This window comes from Topomyia yanbarensis, chromosome 3 (genome assembly GCF_030247195.1).
Source record: "Topomyia yanbarensis strain Yona2022 chromosome 3, ASM3024719v1, whole genome shotgun sequence".
In the NCBI taxonomy this organism is placed as follows: domain Eukaryota; kingdom Metazoa; phylum Arthropoda; class Insecta; order Diptera; family Culicidae; genus Topomyia; species Topomyia yanbarensis.
In genome coordinates this window covers 75,543,224-75,567,968 of record NC_080672.1, presented here as the reverse complement: position 1 = coordinate 75,567,968, position 24,745 = coordinate 75,543,224, and the positions used below count along the sequence as shown (strand labels likewise).

Below are 24,745 nucleotides of genomic sequence, written 5' to 3'. Positions count from 1 at the left end.
TAGAAACCGGGTGACGATCGAAGAAGCTGGATTTGTATGAATTTTTGCCATTTATTTTCAATTGCAAGCAATTAATCGGCTGTACATTGAACATGGCGCTCGGAGAAGAATGAACACATATCATCATCGAAGGCAGCTAATTAATGATCGCGATGCTGATCCAGTGAAAGATAATTAGAAATGGTCCAGTTCACAATTAATTTAAAAGCAATACCTACGGGTAACTACTTTTACGTAGTGAAATTTTGATAATAATTTGATAATAAATACACTCTTACTGACACTAAGAAACCGTTCGACGACTTGCTTTTCGAGTCTAGCAATCCTTTATGGTACTATCGCAGATTAAGGCGAATAAGAGCATCGTGGACAGTATCACAAAATGGTAGTTAAATAAGGTTGATGTTGTAACATTCTTTTCACAATAAACGAAACACGGGGTGAAATATTCGGTCTGTTGCCTACTGAATGAAACGCGTGTGTGCGTGCGATCTCCTATCGGTGTATATCGATAACACAAAACTATCCCAACTAATGCTTTAGTGTTATTTAAGTATCACTTCACCATAAAACAATAAAATTTAAACCTGAATCACAGTAAACATACCCAAATGCAACAACATACTGCTGCTCGTACTTTACTGCATGCTGAAACACCCCTGCAAACATGTTACACTTGACTCAATCATGTTATTCAGTTTGACAATCGGATACAAAAGTTCACAGCGTACAAACCTTCCCATTGTTGCAGAGACACATCACATTCAGATTTCAAGGTGTTCCTGAAATGTCAGCACAAAAACATTACACTTTCTGGCCGATTAGAACTGGCACGTCAACCTGTAGTAGTTAGTCGTCGCCGTCGTCGTCGATTGCAAACATATTATTGGCATTCATTGTATATATGTATGTATATTGTCTTGCCTGACATTAACGCTTCCATAAATGCAAATTTGTGGTAATTTGAACAAATTGCACATTTGCATCACTCTGGTTTGGTTGTTGCCCGCTTGCTTTGTTAATCGGATGATTCCGAACGCGGCGAAAATACTTGGCGACGACTTGGGGGTGCAGACTTCGAGAAACATCACCACGTGATTGGGCTGCTTCCACCCTCCGTACTCATTCAATGAGCATCGCAGCAATCTGTCGTGTTTGATTGCATGCTTGGAGACTATGTTGTTATGATACGGTGAAGGAAGTGAGTGATGTTGACGCGCCTCGGAATGTTTCTTCTATTGTATTCACTTTAGCGGCCCTATATGCAGGGGTTGATCATTTGGAGTTTGAAGATAATAAAATACAGTCTGTTAAGAAAAAGCGTGATCGACAATACTTTTTATCTTTGATATTCAAGTAACGTAAGTTTATTTAAAGTTAATGATCGACATTTTAATACATTTACCTGGATAGGATGCCTCTAGCATACATTATTCTTCGAGACATACATGCGATAAGACTCTATATAACTGCTCGGATTTGACATGAAAAATGATTTTATGGAACTAAGCGGAGTCGACGTCCAACTTTAAGAAAAGCCACATTTTTTCTTTCAATGAATATTCCACTTCTCTAAAAGATGGGCGAATTTTGGAAGCTCTGAAATCAATCGATAGCGAATCGTCGAGATTCGTTCATTTTGTCCGCATTGCTGCCGGAATAGAAATAACGATTCTTTGCAAAATTGACTCTTTTTGCACGAATTATTGGTGAAGTAAATTTTTGTTATATATTACGACAGATATTTTGTGCATTTGATTATTATGACCGGTTCGGGGAGGCGTAGAAAGCGAACTGGTAATAATAACAGTATTCCTATTCAACAAACTTGTGTTTCGAAGACAGCCATTAACTTGCTTACTTATAAGAAGTGTTTGTTTAAAATTTCTTTCAAAATGACGCAAAAAAATACTCGAATCTAACAATAAGATCGATACAATTTGTTTCAACGGCAGCAATGTAACACAGTCGAAATATAAAAGATGGCATTAGTCATTTATCCAAAAAATGAGGTTTTGAATTTAACTAGGAGAACTGCCTGTGTGAAGCACCATACAAAAATATTTTTAAGTATATTTACACTACCAAATGTCCGAGTTTCTTCAAATACATATCCTCAAACGCATGCACATTTGCCGTGGCTCATTTACTTAAGGGTAAAGCCTGGGTGTGTAAACACTTTCAACAGGGCTTTTTCAAACTTTTTTTTGGGATTTCATGAAGGTTTGTCTTCATGATGTATTAATTTTTTTTAGATGGGGCGGATGCCCTACGAAAAACCATTATTGGTTTTGTGCCAGTATAAGACTGACCAGACAGAATGAAATACGTCAAATCCGACCAAAAAGTGTCGAGTTTTCGTAAGACCTCAAGAAGTCACTTTTGGGCGCTTCCATGTGGATTTGTCCAGTTACAGACTTAGATGTGACGTTGAAATGAATATTTTTCAACATCCACAGATCGCTCGCCAAACAAGGTTTTCCGTTTGGTTAGCTAGGGTTCAATGCCTTCCAACCTTTGTATACGTGGTGTACCAAACGTCTGCCAAAATAAACTGAAACTTGAATCAAAATGTTGGATTGACGTTTGAACTGGTTCAACAGTCATGCAGTGCCTCGTTTTCTGCCGCTCTCATGCCCTTTAAACGTCTTGATTACATGGGATATGGTTCAATGTGCGATTCCGAGCTGCTACCCTCACACTAAAATTTTTTAAACAAATATTTTTTTGATGTTTGGTCTATTGAATGATTTTATATTCATCCTAAAAGCGGAGCCCGCAAAATTCCGGGGCCCCTGGCCCAGACCCAGAGTGCCCATGAGTAAAGACGGTACTGACATCATTCTAATCCTTCCAAACACTGCATAGTCTACTTCGGCGATTGGGGTCGTTATCATCTTATGTAATCCATTCCAGTTTATTCACATCTTCATCAAAGTTGATTGTAATATAATTTTTAACATCTTAGACGAAGACAACGGAGATCTTAATTATATAATTTATTATAAGAATTTTATTATGATTTTATGATAGAAGGCTCAGAATAATCCAAAAAATTTATTGTTTCTATCAACACTGTAAATGTATCACCTGTAAGCACAAAAACCTAAATATCACAAAATATTTTTATTGCATGGTATTTTTTAATGAAATATACTAAATTTTTGGTAATATTTGCAATTTTTTCCATTTTTTAAAAATTTTGTAGATTTTAATGATTTCTAAAATATTTTGACATCTTGAATATTTGATTTATGTCCATTTTTATCTCTTCGCATTTTTCTATTTCATTTTAATTTTTTTTATTTGGTTGTTGATATTTTTTTAATTTTTAGAGTGTTGTTTTGTTTTATTCTTTTTCAATTATTTTAATTTAATTAATTTTTTCGACTCTATTCGAGTTTTTCGATCTTTTTTTAAATTTTTTGTACATTTATAAATTTTTTTAGAGAAATATTTTATTAATCTATTTGATATGCAGTGAAAACTCGCTTTTATTAGCCGCTGGGTTAAATTTAGGCTGACAAAATGTGAAAATTGACAAAATCGGGACACGTTTCTTACTTTCGTTTCAATAAACCGAAGATGTTAAAATATTCTTTTATAGTCCCTGGAGATAGTCAAATAACCCATTCTGATTATTTAGCATTATATCACCCAATGCAAAAATTTTAAAAATTAATTTTAGCATATTTTCGTTCTTTCAGATAAGAAAAACATGCTTACGAAGGGATTCACTCGAATTTGACTTGGTTCGTCAGCTAGACCCCATCAATGAGACAGACAAAATCAGGTCAAAAGACTCACACTTCGTATTTCGATTTTGTTTTATTTTTCCAGTTCCTCGACTTTTTCGATTTTCTCAATTTATTTTTTTTATAGTTTTTCGATTTCTCTGACATCGATAATTTTATTCGACTTTCAATTTTGACTTTGCTTATTTTTTATTATTGTTTCGTTACTATAGATTTCTTAAATTTTTTCCGATTTTTTTTTGATTCTGTTAATTTTTCCTATGGTTCTATTTCTGCCTTTTTTCCAATTTCTCGATTATATTTTAACTTTTTTGATTTTTTTGGTTGCAATGACTTTTGGTTGTTTAAATTGTTTCGATGTTTTTTTGAAATGTTGTTTTTTTTTATATTTCTTTAATATCACGATTTTCGTTGATATTCATGACTCCTTTAATTATTCATAACTTTTTAATTTTTTTAGATTTTTTAGATATTGTCGATATTTTTACTTTCAATTTTTTTTGGTTCTCTTAAATATTTTAACTTCTTCAATTTTTTGTTTGTCTTGAGTTGTGCTATTTTGCACGATTCTTTAAATTTTCTATTTTCTAGATTTTTTTTACATTTTCGCTTCTTTTTGGTTTAAATTTTTCTGATATTTTTTATCTCTTCAATGTTTTTATTTATTTAATTTTTTTCAATTTTTGATTTATTCGTATTTATGTTTTTTATTACTTTGCTTTTTTTTCAATTTTTTAAATTCTCTCGACTATTAACTTTTTTGTGTTTTTTTCTATTTTTGAAAGTCTTGTTTTTTTATTTTTCCGACAGCTTGCAATTCTTTTAATCCGTACTTTTTATAATTTTAATATTTTTATAATTTTCGTGGGTTTTTCTCTTTTTTTCGATATCTTTGATTTTTATTATTCTTCAGATTTTTCGATTTTTGCAATTTTTTCTATTATTGTCAACTTTATTTTAATTATTCGATTTTTTTTGTTCAATTATTTTACTTGTTTAGATTTATTAAATTTTTTCGAATTTTTTGTCTTCATTGATTTCTTGATTGCCTAATTTTTTCGGATTTTTCGTTTTCTTTAATTATTTTGGATTATTTTGTTTTCTTCGATTTTTTTATTTATTTCAACTTTTTGGTTGTTTCAATTTTTTCGTTTGAATTGTAGAATTTTAAACCTCAGAGTCATCTTCAGTTTTTTTCTTTGGGTTTCATAGATTTTTTCCATCTTTTTTTCCTTTTCTAACCTTTCTGTTTATTAAAGTTTTAGATAATTTTTTAATTGGTTTGTTTTTCAGTTTTTGGAAATATTTTCAAATTTTCCCATACAGTAAAAACCCTATGCTATATTTCCCCCTAAGGAGAAAAAATTGGGTAAGAACCATAGTGCCTTCGCCTGGTAAGCCAAGACAAGGCTTCACTGTGTCTTATCGGCATAAACAGAACTTCTGCTCGGACGGGACATCACGTTTGACCAATCGTTCGGTTAATACACAAAGGGTGTTTCCGTTGTTGGGATTTCCGGAAATAAGTGAGTTTCTGATGAGACGAAGTCGAAACGCACCCATGACTTTGTAGATTTCAATCATTTTTGCATCAGCCGATTCAGAAACACCCAGTTCAAATATTGGTATTAATTTAATATTTGTGCAAAAAAAGTAGTCTATTAAAAATCGGTAAAATTGAAAAGTTCACGAAAAAATGGATTCATGAAGCAGCTTTTCCGGCAGAACCGTCAATAGAAAACACATAAGTGGCTCAATCGAATACGATAGGTTATAAATAGAGACACTGCATGTCTGCTTGAATAATTTGTTGCTCGCATGCCAAACGCGCGACGTCATGGGAATAACGTCCGGACGGTACAGTAAGCGGAAGACGCCATGGTAATGGTGGCATTAACCCGCGCGTAGCCAAACCGTGTATGAACTATACGAGTGACAGTACCACTTGCACCCACCTCCCCGCTGTGTTCAAAATCCATCGCGCGTTCGACTCGATACCATGCACACACTAACGAGTATAGAAATGCGATAGGCTCGAGTCGCGTACAGTCGATCTGCAATATGATATGCAGGATGCAATGGGTGTGCGTTGCTTGTGAGCTTGCGTCGAGTAACTTTTATGCGTTGTGTCGGAATTGTCATGCCAAAATATTTTCGGTGATTTGTAGGATAATAAATCATTGATACACACTTTTCATATTTCGAATATACATGATGATTTTTTATCACTAACGTATCTGACAACATGCTTCTGTAGATATTTCTAATGCACGGGCAGACTGAACTGAATTTGCGCCTACAGATAGTCGAATGCTAGTTGGAGATTTTGGTTGCAGACACTCCTCTAGTATAACGACTCGCCATTTCTCTGTTTACCGTTTATCTGTCAGTGTCATTCCATTCGCGCCTGTCAATGGCTCTCGTTCAAGTAGGATTCGAAGATATGTTCTCGGATTGAGGCCTTTTGACAGGTCTCGTGCTTAATTGGAATAACACTGTCAGATAAACTTCTTTGATTCAAGTAACAACCTAATGATAAGCTCTGAAGTAGTACAATTCTAGATTCATAATTTTGAGACATATAATATAAAACTGAAACTTCCAAAACTAGAACTTACTCACCCCAGTAGCAATTTGAGCGAGCGTTTCTTTCGGTTTAAAATTCATGCCCCATCAATTCTTAAGCAAAGCTAAACATTTATTTGCGAATTGTGTTGCACGCTCTTGAAATAAGCTTTAATTTTTAACCCTTAAATGCATGAATTTCATATTTGTTTGGTACTCCTTTTTCGCCTCACGAGTCATGGCTTACCTATCCCAAACAGATCCTCAGCTACATTAATAATGTACTACCCGGTTGGGAGGACACAAACAAACAACTCGCTTCTAACTAGGGTGATGAGCTTATTTGCGCCATGTTTCTATTATCACCCTACCCATTTGAAGCCTTTGGTTAGAGCAGTGTCTGCCATCTTTGTTCAACGCATTGAGTCAAATGGTAGCACAACAATAGGGGCACTCGATTCGAGTTTTCATTGTGCTCAAACACGAGAATTTTACTGTTTTCAACGCATTTGTGTTATTATATTGGTTCTTAACAACGAAGCAAAGTGGTTGATGTCAATTTTTACGCATTCCATTGATTGTAAGGCAAGAAATTACTGAATTAGTGAGGCACCTTGCTTAGTATGGTGAAAATAGGCTCATCACCCTATATTGGATTCGTGCAATTTGTAACATGTAGAGCAAACAGGGGCAGCCACAAAAGATAACCAGAATAGTGGTCGCAGTGGCAAAGTTTCCCCTAACCAAAATAAACTCATTTTTCAGGATTTTTGCAACGTATACCTCTTTTTAAGGCATTATATCACAAAAGTCGGTATTTTGTCAAATGACAACAGTATGAATTTAAGGGTCAATGTCACCGTAGTCTTTTCCTGTATATAACCCTTAATTTTTTCTGGATGCCATTAGTTTTTTTCCATTTCTACGGATATCCTTGTTTCTTTTTTAATTCTTTTAAACATAGATTTTTTAATTTTTCAATTTTTGTTGATATTTTCGATGTTTTTTATTTTGTAAATTTTTATGATTTTGTGACTTTTGTTGACTTTCTTCATGTCTCCAGTTTTCTAATTCATTAAAAAAACTTTATCCGATTTTTTTCAATAAATGATTTATTTTAGTTTTCTGTTTCTCTTTTTTAATTTACTTCGATTCTTTTTGTACTTTCTATTCATCTCGATTTATTCTAATTTTACAATTTTCTCAACTCTCACCGTTTTTTTTTGGTATTTATTTTTGATGTTTTCGATGTCGATGTTCGATGATTGTGGATTGTTTGGTTTTTTATGACATATTTATTATGTGTTATTTTATTTCTATAATATTTGCTGATTTTCCTAATATTATTTTCTGCTCATCTTTTTTAATTTTGTTCGATTTTTTTAAATATTTTTGACATTTTACTATTTTTAACTTTTTATTGTTTTCGAATTTTTTCTATATTTTCACATTTCTCTATTTTTTTGATTTCGTGTATGTTTTATTTTTAGATTCAAACGTTTTTTTCATTTTATATTTTTTAATGATTTCCAATATTTTTTTAAAATTTGTTAGATATTTTTCATGTTTTTGTTTTGTTTTGATTTTTTGCCATGTTTGATTTATATCGATTTTTCTACCTTTCCATTTTTTGGGGTTTTCTTTTTGTCGATTTTTTGCGATGTTGTTCAATTATTTAGAATTTTAAGTTTTTCATGTTTTAGTTTTTTTCTGCTGTTTTTTTTATTTTCTTGAGTTTGTTTAATTTTATCAACTTTATTAGCATTGTTCGACTTGTTCGATATCCTCTGAAATTTTTTAACTTTTTTGAAGTTTTTTGGTTTTTTCCTATTTTGCATTTTTTTTGAATTTTGTCTCATTTTCTCGATATTTTCCAATACATTAGGTTTTTTTTCAATATTCATTTTTTCATATTTTTAGATTTTTTGATTTATTTAATATCTTTTGAAATTTTAGATTTTTTGAATTTGTTCGATTTTTTCCACGATTTACATTTCCTTTTAATTTTTTTATTCTTTCCGATTTTTTTGTTTTTTTTTCATTTTTTTGATATTTTGAGTTTTATTTGATATTTTCGATTACTTTGATTATTTCGAACTTTCCAATTTCAAAAGTTTTTTGATTACACTAGCTGAACAATTGACCAAAATTCGCTGCGCTGCGAAATAATAATGTTACGTGATAAAAATCACCTTCCAACAAATTGTTTAACAAGGAATCCAAAGCAATGATTAGGCTACTACTTTTCCTGAAAACTTTAAACGCTTCTACTAACACTTAAAACAAATAACGATTTATTTATGAGTCTTGTATCACCAGCCAATGCAATTGGTTGCGCATAGCAAAATCTACCCCCTCAAGGGAATCGTTAGAGTCGTAGTCGTCTTTAACCAAGACAATATAATGATTTGTCGTGGTCGGAGGTACCTTTAGTTTTTTCGTGATATAGCCTTGAAAATAACGCTTCATTTTCTCCTCGCGCTATTTGATCACGGCATAAGTTTACAGTAAGAACTCTTCTCTACATTTCTACAGCAAGAATCATCCCTACGTTTCTCTTCGTATTTGTCCGGTACTTCAGCCCTGTCTTCGCAATTCAAAATCGCATCGATAATCACACCGTCGATCTCGACTTCGCAATACGGCACATAGACACGGTTGTCCGGCGTAAAAACAAGTCGCTAGCAATATAATTTGCCTGCGTTAGGTTGTCTCAGCAAACCTTTTAAACTTCGGACGTGGTGGTCCGGGCTCTAGCGAACTGAGTTCGCTATCTACTTCTTCTAAGTTTTCACCGCCTTCATTGCTACATGCAGTTTGATTAAAAAAATCCTTATTTTCTTTCAAAGCAATTATCAAAATTCTCTGATTGACCTCGGCTCGGCGATTGTATTGCATTGTCTTTGAAACCTTACAATTACTTATTTTTTTAAATTTTCTCTTAAAAGATCGCGTTAAGAGCAAATATTTCTATGCATAAAGATGGTACTAATAAATATATTTGCTGGAAGTTAGGCCATCGGACGACATCCTTCCCATTCGTCTGTACAAAACTGAACAAGCAATAATTTATTCCAATCAACGTATAATTATGGTTTTCTCCCTTTAAATTAGACAGACACAACAAACCCAGCGCCATACAGATCCGCTCTCGTAAAAGCTACTGCTTCGCTGTTCTATCAAACAGATTGATGATTATGATGCGGTTGACGTTCTTGACGCGGGTGTGCATCTTGATTTCAACCGATACCGGCCAAAAGGTCATCGGATTTCAGGTCAAGTGAAATGGGATTCCAGTGCTCATTCGCAATCACAATTGAACTCGAGTTCGGGGTATTAAATTTTAGCCTTCCACCGCCCACCATTGCGCATCGAAACACTCCCACTTTCGTAAATAAATATATGTACACATTTGCACACACTCGCGTATGGCCGGGGATCAGGACGACTAGCCGGCACAGCGCACTAATGTGTTCCCGTGGAATTCGCTAGGGTCCGCCCTACTGTAACTAAACCATAATTCACTTTTTTTTGTTAGCGCGTAAAACTTGCTGCAGCAGATCGCTAGTTTCTCCCGTGTCAGCGGCGAGTGGCGTGCGCGCACAAAAACAACAACAAAAAACACACATCCAATCCATCATCCCACGAAGAAAAGACGTTCCCTCTCGCTGGGTTCGTCTAGGGCGTAGTAAAAAATAATTGTTCAACTATAAATTAAAATCCCATTTCTATCGATAAAAATATATTTCCTAGGAGAGCGTAGATCGAGGCATCTGGTACCTACGCGTCCGTGGCAGATACACCCAAAACGGCTGAATACATATAGAGTGCGGCGTAATAAAACCGCGAGAGTTTACCAAAGATCGCATACCGTGAAGGGGTGAAGATTTAGCAATAATGCGAAAATTTAGCGCGACTATAAAACATTTATTTCAATTAAAATCTATACAGTCACGGCTTGCGTGGGGTTCGGTTTCTGTTAATCGAATGTATTGCTAGTCATAATCGATATCGAGTTTAGATTCTTGAATGGCCGCTTGAACACTCTTAGCATTCCACTAGTATCATTTGTTTTCAATTAATAATTAATTAATATTTATAATTGATTGGGCATCCTCGGAACAAATAAGCGAGCAACTTGTTCGTTAGGCGGCTCTCGTCTCAGCGTAGTGTCTTTTACAATTATTATTCGCGTTTCTTGATCCGGCTGGCTTAATCAATTGATCATCAAAGAAAGCTGAAAACGACAACCCTGCGCACTTTTGATGCAATTTTTCTAGAATTATTAGACAATACGTCACATGACCGGGAACCCTATCTATATAAGGGATCCCACTCTCTGCCAGAATTCAATGATGGAAATGAAATAAATTTAATAAAATATAAAGAACTAGCTAATACCCGTCGCACGTTGCTGCGACTTTCAAGTAAATAGGAGTAAAACACTATTTGTTCCGAAGCGCCATCCGGCGGGCAGATAATCCCCAACCAATAGCACACAAACACGCTCCATAACAAATGTCCACTACGTATAAATTTTTACGGCAATCGTTTAAGCCGTTTGGTAATCCATAAATCACATTCTACAAACATTGACCTTTATATATATTTATAACATTCCCATTTATTATACGACGTTAAATATGGGAAACGGAAAAAACTATTTTGTGTATGGTAGTATGATATATATAAAAAATTATCGCACTATTTGAATTGTTTGCTAACATCAAAAAAAACTATTGGTGAGTTGCTGATAGTTATTCAGTGTCGCTGTAAAATTTTGTTGTGAACGCACTACAAATCTCTCAACTCGTCAAACAATGGTGAAGGGAATTTCTGGGAATTATGTGAAAAATCCGTAACATTCGTGAAGTGGCAATAGGTTTTCTCATAACAAATGCAATCTACAACAGCTTCTCTAAGTAAAACAAAATTTTGAAGAACTGAGAGTTAAATAATGAAGGAGTCAAAATGGAATAAATATTGTTCAAAGTGAAAAATGTAAAGAAATTAATCAATAACGTAGCAATACCAAAAAAAGGAAACCTTACCTAAGATTAGAACAACGGAAAATTAAAAACATTAAAAAGATGGAATAATGAAAGATTCCAAAAATGAACCAAACAAAAATAACAAAAACCAGCAAATGATGAAAACATGATCAATAGACAATGAATAATAGATAAAAACCACAAAAGAGCAAAAAAATTAAAAATAGAACATGAAATTTAAAAAACTTTGTGCAAAAATTTAATAACCTGAACATAGTGAACAAATAAAAAAAAAACAAAAGTTGGAAATATAAACAGACCAATTTTCTATTGGTAAACTAAGATTGATATAAAACCAATGAATATAAATAAAATCTGTAATGAACCGAGAATAACAAAAACGTTTAGGGGCGGGCATAATGAAATTTTAAATCGATCTTCTTGTACGCAGCTCACCTGGTGTAGATCTAAATTGAAAATATGGAGAAATTTGGATGTTGTGGTTCAATCAAATTAAAAAAAAGAATGAAATAGACAAATGGAAAACAAGAAAAAGTGGACAAAATTCAGAAGAGAATTGTTTGAAAATATGAAAAGAAAAAATAGTAACAAAAAATGGAAGAAAAATGCATAATTAATAATATGAAGAGATTGTGAAATGGAAAGTAAAATACGTTCACAGACTAAGAAAAGATGTCTTCGTTCTTCCACAAAAAGTTCTTCCGAGCTTCTGCTTTTGATCTTTTTTTCGTTAGTTATTGATAATTAGAAAATAATTACTTTTATTCAAAAATTCAAAATGGCGGATCTCGTTGGCCTCTGTGGGCGAAACCTCGTCCTACTTTGTCAAGTGCAGAGCCTCTCGTAGTTAACTGATATGGGAAATAAATATAATTTATTAAACTTCTGCGAAATTCCCCGTGAACTTCTGGGAAGTTCCCCGTGAACTTCTGGGAAGTTCCCCGTGAACTTCTGGGAAGTTCCCCGTGAACTTCTGGGAAGTTCCCCGTGAACTTCTGGGAAGTTCCCCGTGAACTTCTGGGAAGTTCCCCGTGAGCTTCTGGGAAGTTCCCCGTGAACTTTTGGGAAGTTACCCGTGAACTTCTGGGAAGTTCCCCGTGAACTTCTGGGAAGTTCCCCGTGAACTTCTGGGAAGTTCCCCGTGAACTTCAGGGAAGTTCCCCGTGAACTTCTGGGAAGTTCCCCGTGAACTTCTGGGAAGTTCCCCGTGAACTTCTGGGAAGTTCCCCGTGAACTTCTGGGAAGTTCCCCGTGAACTTCTGGGAAGTTCCCCGTGAACTTCTGGGAAGTTCCCCGTGAACTTCTGAGAAGTTCTTCGTGAACTTCTGAGAAGTTCTTCTTGAACTTCTGGGAAGTTCCCCGTGAACTTCTGGGAAGTTCCCCGTGAACTTCTGGGAAGTTCCCCGTGAACTTCTGGGAAGTTCCCCGTGAACTTCTGGGAAGTTCCCCGTGAACTTCTGGGAAGTTCCCCGTGAACTTCTGGGAAGTTCCCCGTGAACTTCTGGGAAGTTCCCCGTGAACTTCTGGGAAGTTCCCCGTGAACTTCTGGGAAGTTCCCCGTGAACTTCTGGGAAGTTCCCCGTGAACTTCTGGGAAGTTCCCCGTGAACTTCTGGGAAGTTCCCCGTGAACTTCTGGGAAGTTCCCCGTGAACTTCTGGGAAGTTCCCCGTGAACTTCTGGGAAGTTCCCCGTGAACTTCTGGGAAGTTCCCCGTGAACTTCTGGGAAGTTCCCCGTGAACTTCTGGGAAGTTCCCCGTGAACTTCTGGGAAGTTCCCCGTGAACTTCTGGGAAGTTCCCCGTGAACTTCTGGGAAGTTCCCCGTGAACTTCTGGGAAGTTCCCCGTGAACTTCTGGGAAGTTCCCCGTGAACTTCTGGGAAGTTCCCCGTGAACTTCTGGGAAGTTCCCCGTGAACTTCTGGGAAGTTCCCCGTGAACTTCTGGGAAGTTCCCCGTGAACTTCTGGGAAGTTCCCCGTGAACTTCTGGGAAGTTCCCCGTGAACTTCTGGGAAGTTCCCCGTGAACTTCTGGGAAGTTCCCCGTGAACTTCTGGGAAGTTCCCCGTGAACTTCTGGGAAGTTCCCCGTGAACTTCTGGGAAGTTCCCCGTGAACTTCTGGGAAGTTCCCCGTGAACTTCTGGGAAGTTCCCCGTGAACTTCTGGGAAGTTCCCCGTGAACTTCTGGGAAGTTCCCCGTGAACTTCTGGGAAGTTCCCCGTGCACTTCTGGGAAGTTCCCCGTGAACTACTGGGAAGTTCCCCGTGAACTTCTGGGAAGTTCCTCTGTCGATTTGTGGTAGGTTCCCAAATGAACTTCTGGGAAGTTCTCCTGTGCACTCCTGGAAATTTTCCCTGTGAACTTCTGGGAGTTCCCCTGTAAACTTCTGAGAAGTTCTCCTTGTGAACTGCTGGGAAGTTCCCCTGTGAACATCTGAGAATTGCCCCTGTGAACCTCTGGGAAGTTCCTCTGTGAACTTCTCCTTATAAACTTCGCAGAAGTTCCCCTGTGCACTTCTAGGAAATTCCCCTGTGAACGTCTAGGAAGTTCCTCAATGAACTTCTGCGAAGTTTCCTTGTGAGCTCTTGCGAAGTTTCCGTGTGAATTTCTGGGAAGTTCCTTTTTTATGAATGGCTATAAAACTTTAATAAAATCTAAATTGTTGCTTGAGCTCCACGTGAAAAAGTGAACTTTTGGTAAGTGTCGTGAACTATTCTGGGAAGTTTCGTGAACTTTTCTGAGAAGTTCTATGAACTTGCAGGAAGTTCCACACATTTTCATGATGTTGCTTAAGCTTCTAGGAAGTTTCGGGTACTTCTCTGTGAACTGAGAGGTTTCTCTGTGCACTTCTGGGAAGGTTCTCTGTAAAATTCTGGGAAGTTCTCTGTAAAGTAATGGGAAGTTCTCTAAAAATTTTCGTTCAGTTCGCGGGAAGCCTGTCTTTTTCGGCGGAATTCAGAGCGAATGGCAAGTTCCGTTAAGTACGCAGAACTTTTACAAACATTTCACAACTTTGTTGAGCTTTCCTGAATTTCGCAAAACTAAAACTGCAATTGCAGAAATTCATTGAACTCGTTGATCTATGGCATATCTTCCATGAAATTTGCAAAACTTTTCTGAAGTTCGCAAATCTTCAACAAACTTCCTTACATAATTTAAGCATCTATTTCAATAGACTTCTATGTCAATTTTTCGAGTACAAGATAATTGCAGGGCTTCCGCCACCCCCCTTCTATGAGTTATACTTAATTTCAAATTTTATAGGCGTCAACAGTTATGTGTCCAACAAAAAAACGCCTTTAACAGGCCAACGAGGGTACCCGGGTACCCACAAATTGAAATGCTCATAACTATGGCTTCCTTTAATCGATTTGGACACTTTTAGATGTTTTGGATTCAGAAACTCATCCACACGTCCACTGAACTGGATGAATGGATCTGGTTCTTGGTAATCCGGATTTTCCGGAGTAATGTTCCAGTGCTAGGGCATGATTTGTAAAGTTTAATAATGTCCTAACAATATGAGTATCAAAACTCTTCAAATTTTCTTGAAAGTCTGTTACTTGTTGTTACGGGACCCTATGGCAGTTTAAAAAATGGAATTGGAATGGAACGGCCACTCACGGCCCCATGGGAACCTGCTCCGGAATGTCCGTTCCCGGATCAAATCACCAAATGGTTCCAAAACCATGAGATATAGCCTACTGATGCAAATCCGAGAATTTTGATACCCATATTGCTAGTATTCCATTGAAATTCACAAATGGTATCCCAGCACTGGAACATGCTTCCGGAAATCCGGATTCCCGGAAACCAAATGAAGTAATCCGATTCATTTTTACCAAGTCTAAAAGTGGATGAGTTCCTGAATCCAAAACACCAAAAAGAATCAAAATCGGTTGGAAATTACCTTAGTTATTGGTATTTCAGTTTTGTGGGTACCCGGGTACCCACGTTGGCCTGTTACGTAGTTAAAAAATTCCGGAGCCCCTTTCTAACTCCCCCTCTTATTATTTCAACAATATTATTAACACAAATGCTTGATTTAGCGAAGTTCTAAGATGTCACAAAGTTTCAATTTCCAACTATGCATAAAACATGGAAATTTCATTAATTGAAACCTAAAAAGGTACCCGGGTACCGCGTCGGACACATAACGGTTAAAGAAGAAAAGTTAAATTTGTCTCTTCTTTTTACTGAAATCTCGTTTAAAAATTATAAATAATTTATTTTTAATGCCAATGTTAAGCATAAGGCAGACAAAAAGTAATATCAATTGATCAATAGAACAAGACCTACTCTTGACGTTAGCAGATAAAACATGGTTTTAAGAAAAACGCCATTTTGAAGCCGCCATTTTGAATTAAAAAAAATCATTTTCTAATTATCGATAAATATCGAATAGGGCGAATGACCAGGAGGTTAAAGTCCCAATAAACAATAATAATAATAATAAATATCGAATAAAAGATCAAAAGCAGTAGTTCGAATGTGTTTTCACTTTTCCACAAAAAAATCTCAAATATTGTTTTGAATCCACAAGAAAAAAAAAGCCAGATAGAAATAAGGAGCATTTAAAAAAATTAAAAGAATGATTGAAAAAATAAGGAAAACAAACTAAAAATAAGCAAACAAAATGACGGAAAAAATATCAGAAATTAATTATAAATCCAAGAAATTGCTACAGAAACCAATATTGGAACAAAAATTGAGATGCATTATAAAAAAAATAAGAAAACTTGTATGCATGCAAAAATGAAAAATATGAAGCAAATATAAAATATAAAAAGGTACAATTGGAATAAGTAGAACAAACAGGCAAAAGAAATAAAGACAATTCAAAAGATATAAAATTTGCCGCTGCTAGGATAAATAATAGGATAATATATTAGGAACAGCCAAATGAAAAGTGTGAAAAAGAAGAGAAATTTCAGCTAATAATTGAAGATGCAAAAATAAAAAAGTACTACACAATAACAAAATAGGTAAGAAAAGTAAAATGGTAAAATGGAAGATATTTCGAAACGGTAAAAATAAACAAAGCAAACAGGCTGAGAATTGGCAGAATTGAACAAAACTAAGAAATAGAAAGTAAAGGAAATGAAAAACTAGACAAATTTCAAAAAAGTTTATAATTGGATTGTGCGATATGCTGATTTTAAAGAAAACAGAAATTTTGTGTTGTTCGTGTGCACTTTGTAATGTGTTTATGTTTAGCTCTGATTAATGCCCAATTTCGCCAGGCAAGTTTGGAAGTTTTCTAGAACATTTTAATAGATACTTTTGAGATTGATGCTGTATTTAAAAAAAACCTGTTTTAATCCACCTAGCGGTGCAATTGTGCCTTTCTCATTTCTCTAAACTATGGCACGGAGGCTTTTTATGTTCAACATAATCGTGGAAATGTCCATTACATTCTTAGTACACTTTGCACTTATACACAATGGCATGCCAGCCACGAACTTGATGAGCTACGTGTCGACGGTGAAACACTTGAAACAAAAAAATATCATACTCCATTAGCCTAATCAGCATTAGATCAATGTTATCTGCTTGCTAACTCATTTTGTCATGCGGGGGTGGGTATGTGAGGAGGGCGAAAGTTCCATGAACGAACGACTCCCCAGCTTAAATTGGTATGCTTTGTGATATAGTGGTGGTTTAAAGATGATGGGGTTGAAAGGGAGGGGTATGAGGTGGTGGTCTGAGGGGTGATTTAAGGAGATTTTTAAAGGAGGGGAGTGAACAGTAGAGGGGGGGGGGTGTAACCCCTCTCCGTAAACCATCAACTACGCTCCTGTTAAAATCCAGAAACCTTATGCGAGTCGAAAAAAAAATTTGGCCGGGATTAGGTTGACGTTTTTCAAAGTGATTGCATAACCTTTCTATATGAGAAAGGCAAAAATGTGCAAAAACCAAAAAAGTGAATCTTCGTCAAATTTTTTTCGTGTTTGCATCAAATCTCGACGTTTTATGCACCTTGAATACATTTAGCATCAAAAATAAAAATTCTATTTTTAATTTTTCCTATAGTTTTTATGAGAAATTTCTGTGTGGCCGCACTCTGAAACCCGTAATTCCGGAACCAGAATTCCGATCGATCCAAAATTCAATAGCAGCCGATGGGAAGGTTGCACCTTTCATTTGAGACTAAGTTTGGGCAAATCGGTCCAGCCATCTCTGAGAAAAATGAGTGACATTATTTGACACATACGCACATACATACATACACACACACATACACACACACACACACATTCACACACACATACACACACATACATACACACACATACAGACTTTTTCCGATCTCGACGAACTGAGTCGAATGGGATATGACACTCGGCCCTCCGTGATTGCATAACCTTTCTATATGAGAAAGGCAAAACAGAGGGTTTAACAAAATGAAAACTTTTAAAAAAACTCATAAGCAAAGCAATAGCAGATCCCATGCACTGTCTTCTCGATCCAGGTTTTTTTTCAAGTCATTGAGACGAACGATCTGGAGGTGTAGCGATTGAGAAATAATAATACTTGTACGCAACATGTGAAACAGGTAGAAATAAATCGAAGGCCTTTGAACGTAGGGATGACCGGGATTGCCTACCAAAACAATTACCACTGAGGGGCAGGCGTTTGAATGGATCATTTCATAAGTTTAAATACCCGCACTACTCATGTGCAGTAACAGCATAGAGCGATAGCACCAGTGTATGAATGAACAAATAGGTAGTAGGATGCTAGTACTAGCCATGCAACTGTTCTGTACACTATAATCGGCTGCGAAGTCTGTAAAAACTAAGGTTCAAAACGGAATGTAGTGTCAAGCCTTTGCATTTTTATGACGCAACCTCACATTAGTCCACTATGATATTTCTTTCTCGGATATATTAAATCCCGTGAAAGTCGCCATTTTTATAGCTTTCGAAGTTTTAGCTTTCAAATCAGAATTAATAAAATTCACAATATCGAAAGAATAGCACCAGTCCTATATTAGAAAGAGTAGCACCAGTCCTATATTCTTGTAGTCCATGAATCAGCTGTGAATCCCATCGAAATAGAGCATCAAAGTTAGAGTCCGGTATGATATGAGTCAAATAAAAAAACCGGCCTTGTAAGTCGGTTCACCTTTACATTAAAGGATGACAATGGAATGACAGTCAATGATCACCTTTCCAAAATCATTGATCACAAACATAGATGAATGTATCATTTGCAACTATTATTGAACAAGGACAGAAAAAAGCCCAAGGCAACATTGTCTCGGACTTTAATCAACTCATTCCATTCGGAATGCAAATTTAATTGACAACAGACAACTCACCTGTCATCCTGTCGTACGATTTGATTTCAATCGAAACGATAACAATGCCATCATTATGGAAATCATACACTCAGAGTTAGAAAAATGGACTCGAATCGGATAAACAACAGAAAATGTGTGTGTGTATGTGTGTGCTTCCTCAGGCATGGTAATAAAGTAGACTATCTAATGAGACTTGGGTTAACGGGTCACATTACTATCACGTGTAAACCAATTGAATTGTGCTCCTAATAGGTAACAGGTTACGGATATAAAGGACATATGTAGAATCTGACAGTGTATCATTAAATTTTATGTAACATTAGTTCGCACACGATTCCGCCCTCTCCGCGTCACTTTGTTTTTTATTTCTCTCTAATTGACAGTAACATTCGTCTGATTATCTCATCTTCCTTTATCGTCTGCCATTAGATGACATTCCGAGCGGCCTACACAAAAATCAGTACCAAACATAGTATCTTCAGTCACAGCCCGGCGCGCCAAATACCGCAAGCCATTAATCATGCATTGTGTGTCTACACTGTAAAATTCCATCATCCCGGTAACCGACCTAACATCATATCGGTTCCGAGCATAGCGCACAATTTAAAGTGTACGTGATACCCTCTGACAGGGACAACGTCAACGAAGACGACTCGAAAGCTTATTTTTTCTCAGACTCTCCGAAAGGCTCCGCGACTCACTATTCTCCACAAACGATAACGCGCGGTATGCCACAAAATCAAATCTTCATAATTTAATCAACCATCAAGCTCATCTCTCAACGTAATGGTTTGCAGCATGCGGTCTCTGAACAGCGTTAACCGCAAAGCGCAGTGAATAAATTATATTTGTTATTAGTGTGTACTGGGCCGAGTCCCAGTCGCAAAGCGGAAAAGTGTCAAACCCCAAGTCATCGATGATCAATCAATCGCGCCAATCACATCGAATCGAATAGCCTTCAGCTACGACAGACTCATTGTGCGAGTACGCGTATGTGTGTATGTGTGTGTTTGAGATGCACTTCTCGAGGCATACCAATCATAACTAAATGCAATTCGTTTCCCCTCTTGCTCCCACTCGACAGATATCCGACGACAGGGTAGATAGTCAATTCAACAAACAACAGCCGATAGAATGGTGCTGGTACTGAACGGCGTCCTACAAGACGAGTGTCCGATGGATACGCACTCGCTGTTCGTGCAGCATCCGGTATACCGGGATACGGCCACACAGTTCCTGTCGATTCCTACGAAAACGGTAAGGGAGTTTCTGTGACAGGTGTCAAGCGATTGGATATACTAAAGCTTTCTTATATAACCTCTACAGGTTGGAGCCCCTGGGCTGCTGTACGTCTGTCAGCGGGAAATGGCCGCCGTTGCTCCACACGACAAAAATGTAAACATAATCGGATCGGACGATGCGACAACCTGTGTTATCGTGGTGGTGCGGCATTCAGGTAATTGTTTGATTGTAAGGAATTCTAAAAGTTTGCGACTCGCGATGATCTACTGATTTATCAGAGTTCATAAATTGTATACATTCGTTATCCACTTGTATAGAATTCTGAATTTCATTCTTTTAGTTGGTCGGCAAAAACACAACTAAAGTGGAATAGACCGCCATAGGCGGCTCCAGCCGGTTGGTAAAGTGGTTAGGGAGGGGTTGGGGGTTCACGGCTTCCTTTCCATTCGACTCAGTTCGTCGAGATCGAAAATTTTCTGTGTGTGTATGTGTGTGTGTGGAAAAAATGTCACCTCTGTTTCTCAGAGATGGCTAGACCGATCATAAAACAAATTACCGTATATAGGGGAGACCGGCGCTAGTTGGCTGTGTTTTAAGTTTTAATTTTTTACCGCTTTCATTTTGGTAGATCTTGCAAACTAGAACACGTTTCATGAAAGGGCAGACTGTTGGCAACATTTCTGAATTTTATCAAAATGTTTGATACGTTGTCTTCATTTCTAGAGACAAAAATATGTGACGCGAAAAGCCGCCAACTTACCCCAGCCCCGGGGTAAGTTGGCGATATGTGTGGGGTAAGTTGGCGGAATGCCAGAAAATAAGTAATCAAATGGAAATTCGATTACATCAGTGGTCCTTATGAAATGTGCCGTCTTTTGATAAAACTGTATATTATTCGACATTTTTCATTATATTTCAGTCTTAATACCCCTTCATTTTGACTTCGACGAGTACTTCATAATCACAAGCAAATTTTCGAAATTCTTCAGGTGATTGTGCGAAATAATTATCCCCTGCATTGACAAGAGACACGAGAGAAAGTTTCTCTTACTTTGGAGTGAATTCCAGGAATGAAACTATTTGATGGTTATTTTTGCATTGTAAATAGTACCGCCAACTTGCCCCGTGAGCATCACCGCCAACTTAGCCCAACCGCACATCTTATAAAAATGTTTAAAAAAATTACTTTTGTATATGGATAGGTACAATATCTATACGGATACTGAAAGTTCGTTTCACGCACTATCGAAAAATATAATCATTCGGGGAATAGATTGGTAACCACCTTAAATAACACAAATTTGGTTTGAAATGATTTTGAGATTAAACTACTTTAAAATTGAAACTAATTTAAAATTTCTTAAAAAGTTGAAAATTTTTGGCGTTGTCCGGCTCCCGGACTCTCCTCCGGCATCCATCTCTGGTTTCAAGTGTTCTAGGGGCGACGCATGACATCTCAAGTTCGTGGATGTCGATCCATTGTATGTATGTGCAAATCGTACTGAATATGTAATAGACATTTCCATCATTATATTGAACATAAGCAGCCATGAATTCGCAGAGAAAGTTATGAAAATTTAGAGCTATAGTACTCAAGTGAGCGCAAGGATGTGACATATATAGATTGGAAAACTAGAAGTGGCAGGGTCATTAGAAAGAGGCTTAAAATCTTACGGACTAATCTGTTGTCTTCTGCTGGCGGGAGTTGAGCTTAGGCAGCCTTAGTACGAATTGCTTAAGTCTACCAACTTTTTCAAACTCGATTTAATTTTTTGTAGAAATATCGCCTTCGCATTTTTTTTCCCTCTCGCAGGTTGATGGGATTGACGGTATTGTAAACATCATCAAGCCACAATAGATTCAATAGAGTTATCTAAATATAAGGACCTTCGCTCTTTTTAGTTTTTATTTGCACCAAGTTCTACTACTAGAGGTTAATTAGTTCTCATGTTAATAATCCACCAAACATTATGACTACTGAGGATTTGATTTATATAAGAAGCCCGCTTCAAGATGTTGATTACAATACGCCTCGATAGTGGTGTGTCGAGGAGGCCGGGAGGGCTGATATGAGCCTTTTATCTGTTCTATACCTTTCCTCTATTTACCAGCTCATAACCAACAATCAACCAGTAACAAATAGATAATTGAGAAAGGATGTGCTATATGTGGTGATTGGCTATTCAAGTATTAGTAGTGTTTGAAGTACTAATGTATGTCTCATGTGATGATCATAACTTCAGCTGTATCTTGTACCTATCTAATCTATTACGTCTCTCATATATTGTCTTTTATTTCTTCTTTTCGAGTCCTATACTGCCATTCTACACCCGCCTTCAGCTGGGTCAACAAAGATGGTGATAGTGAACGTCTTAACACTCACACATTCTCAAACGCGGTCTCAGTGGGAACCTTCAAAAATGCCATCGTGCACGCGATTACGACTCGGTCACGTCCGGAAGTCTATCCTTGATCCTAGAAGCCTAGGTCTACGCCTTCAGCTGGACCAATTAAGAAAATACGCCCATACCTATTAGACAACACGTATCATGGCGACATGACCGGGAACCCTATCGATATAAACGATCCCACTCTCTGCCAGAATTCTAACCGCGCACTGAAAATTTAATATCAGACTCATGGTTCGCGCGACCATTCAAGAACACACGTTACAAAATCACGTCGGCGCACAAACGTTAGAGCCCCTCGCGATTTTCCAAGCAACCTACGAACTCGCAAACATGATTACACCCCGGTGATAAGGTGAAAATCTCAGCACTCATAAACTTACCAACACGATCTCAAGCGTCAACCTACAAACTTCCGCGCTCGCGCCATCATGAATCGGGATCGTCCGGAAGACTCTATCCTCGGTACAAACAATCTAGGTCCTTGTTGATTAATAAAAAAAATAATAAAATTGAAAAATAACTCCCATATCCACTAGACAAAACGTTCCATGGCGACATGACCGGAAACTCTAGTGATATGGGGTAACTATCTCCCTGTCAGAATGTGATCCGTACACCGAAAACTAAAAATCAGAATGACGGTCCGCGAATATATGAAGCGCCGCAGGGTTTCAAAATCGAATTTATACACGCGAAGTCACATACACGCGAGCACACGCGACAAGCACGTCAACATACGAACGCTTAAGCCCTTCGCGATCATCTACGCACACCTATGCCTGAGATCGCGTAAACTTCATAACACTCCGGCAATTGTGTGAACGTTTTAATACTTACGACGTTACAAACGCGGTCTCAAACGCGAACCCGCAAACGCACGCGATCATGAATCGGTCACGTCCGGAAATCTTTAGCCTTCATTCTAGCAATTTAGGTCCATACATTCAGTTGGACCAATCAAAAAAAAATAAAGCTCATATCCACTAGACCACGCGTTCTACGGCGACATGAATGGGAATTCTAATGATATGTAAGAACCCACTTTCTTCTGGAATCTGAACCGTACATCAAAAATCAAAAATTAAGTATCAGATTCACAGTCCGCGCGCGATCATTCTAGAACACACGCGAATATGCGAAAGGCACACGGTTATGAAATAGAATTTATACACGCGAAGTATTAGTACACGCGACATAAAAAACGCGCACGCGACATGCAAACGCACACGCGATCGAGCACGTTAACGTACAAATGTTCGAGCCCTTCGCGATGATACACGCGATCGCGAGTCCCTACGCCCGCACATACCTGAACCGTACAATGAATATCACATTCAGAATCACGGCCCGCTACAATTGGCCTAATGCAGTGTTTTTTTGGGCGACATTGCCGGTCTCGTCTGCAAATTGTAGTATGTGATTCTGACGGGGAGCCCTTCCGAGAACCTAGCTCTACAGCTCCAGTAGGACAAATCTCGAAAAAAAAATATCGCCTTCGCATTTTTTTTTTCTAAATGTGCCTGAAAGTATTCTCTTTAAAAAGCAAGAAGAAGAATAAATCAATTTCGTTGTCTCCAATTATAGATATAAATGTTTTAAAAGAGCCTACATATTATTCAATATTGCTCATAACTTCGGTTCTAAAAGTGCTATCTATATTCTTCTTTTATGAAAAAAATGGTTCCAACGAGCTTTAAAAGTTGTCCGAAAGCACAGTTTACGAGAAAAAAAAAATAAAAAAGTAAATGCAAAAAACAGTTTTGGTTAGAAACACCCTAAGTTGCTCAATTAAAATCTATAAAATAAAAACCTTTGGAGATACAACTCTGACATCTTCTGCAAAATTAATTGGAATAAGTTCTTTTTCAATGTGTCTGAAGACTGCAATATTATATCTCCCCACATTCAGAAAATAATTTTTGAAACACCCTAACAATATGAGCCAACCTAATACCATCTACATCTGAAGATGGCCCATTTGATACTGATTAGAGACCATTACGTAACGCTTTTAGGGAAGAAACATGTAAGACAAATTGTGACATGTGACATATTGGAGAGGGAGACTAAGCTAGAACGTTACGTAACCTTTTTTTGCCGAAGATTTTTTTAAAGAATTTGTTACGTAATAGGGAAGAAGGGATAGAAAATTTTGTGACGATTTGTTACATGGGGAGAGTCAATTGTGGGTAATTTTGGCGTTACGTATTTTATTTGTCCTGAAGACATCGTAGCTCAAAAATATAAGGTTTAGCTACAAACATTTTTTCCTAATTTGTGAATTCGGACCACTATGCAATGTTGATACTGCGTCCTTATTTACAGGGTACTAGGAATACACCTGATGAAGTTCATTCGGCATCTTCTGCAAACTGTTTTAGTAAAGATATACGTGCAATCAATCGGATTTAGAAACTTATCAATTTGATCTCTTGTTTTCGGGAATACCAGTCAC

General features: G+C 37.1%; 1 protein-coding gene across 2 annotated transcripts in view; it reads left to right on the top strand.

The window, feature by feature from the left end:
• Positions 1-24,745, top strand: part of LOC131693342 (protein N-terminal asparagine amidohydrolase) — a 165,997-nt gene that overhangs the window by 104,527 nt on the left and 36,725 nt on the right. For both annotated transcript variants that reach the window (XM_058981081.1, XM_058981082.1), the window contains exons 3-4: positions 19,722-19,894; positions 19,964-20,093. In XM_058981081.1, the coding sequence (XP_058837064.1) occupies positions 19,772-19,894; positions 19,964-20,093 (253 nt within the window). In that variant the 5' untranslated portion in view covers positions 19,722-19,771. The remainder of the gene's footprint in view (positions 1-19,721; positions 19,895-19,963; positions 20,094-24,745) is intronic.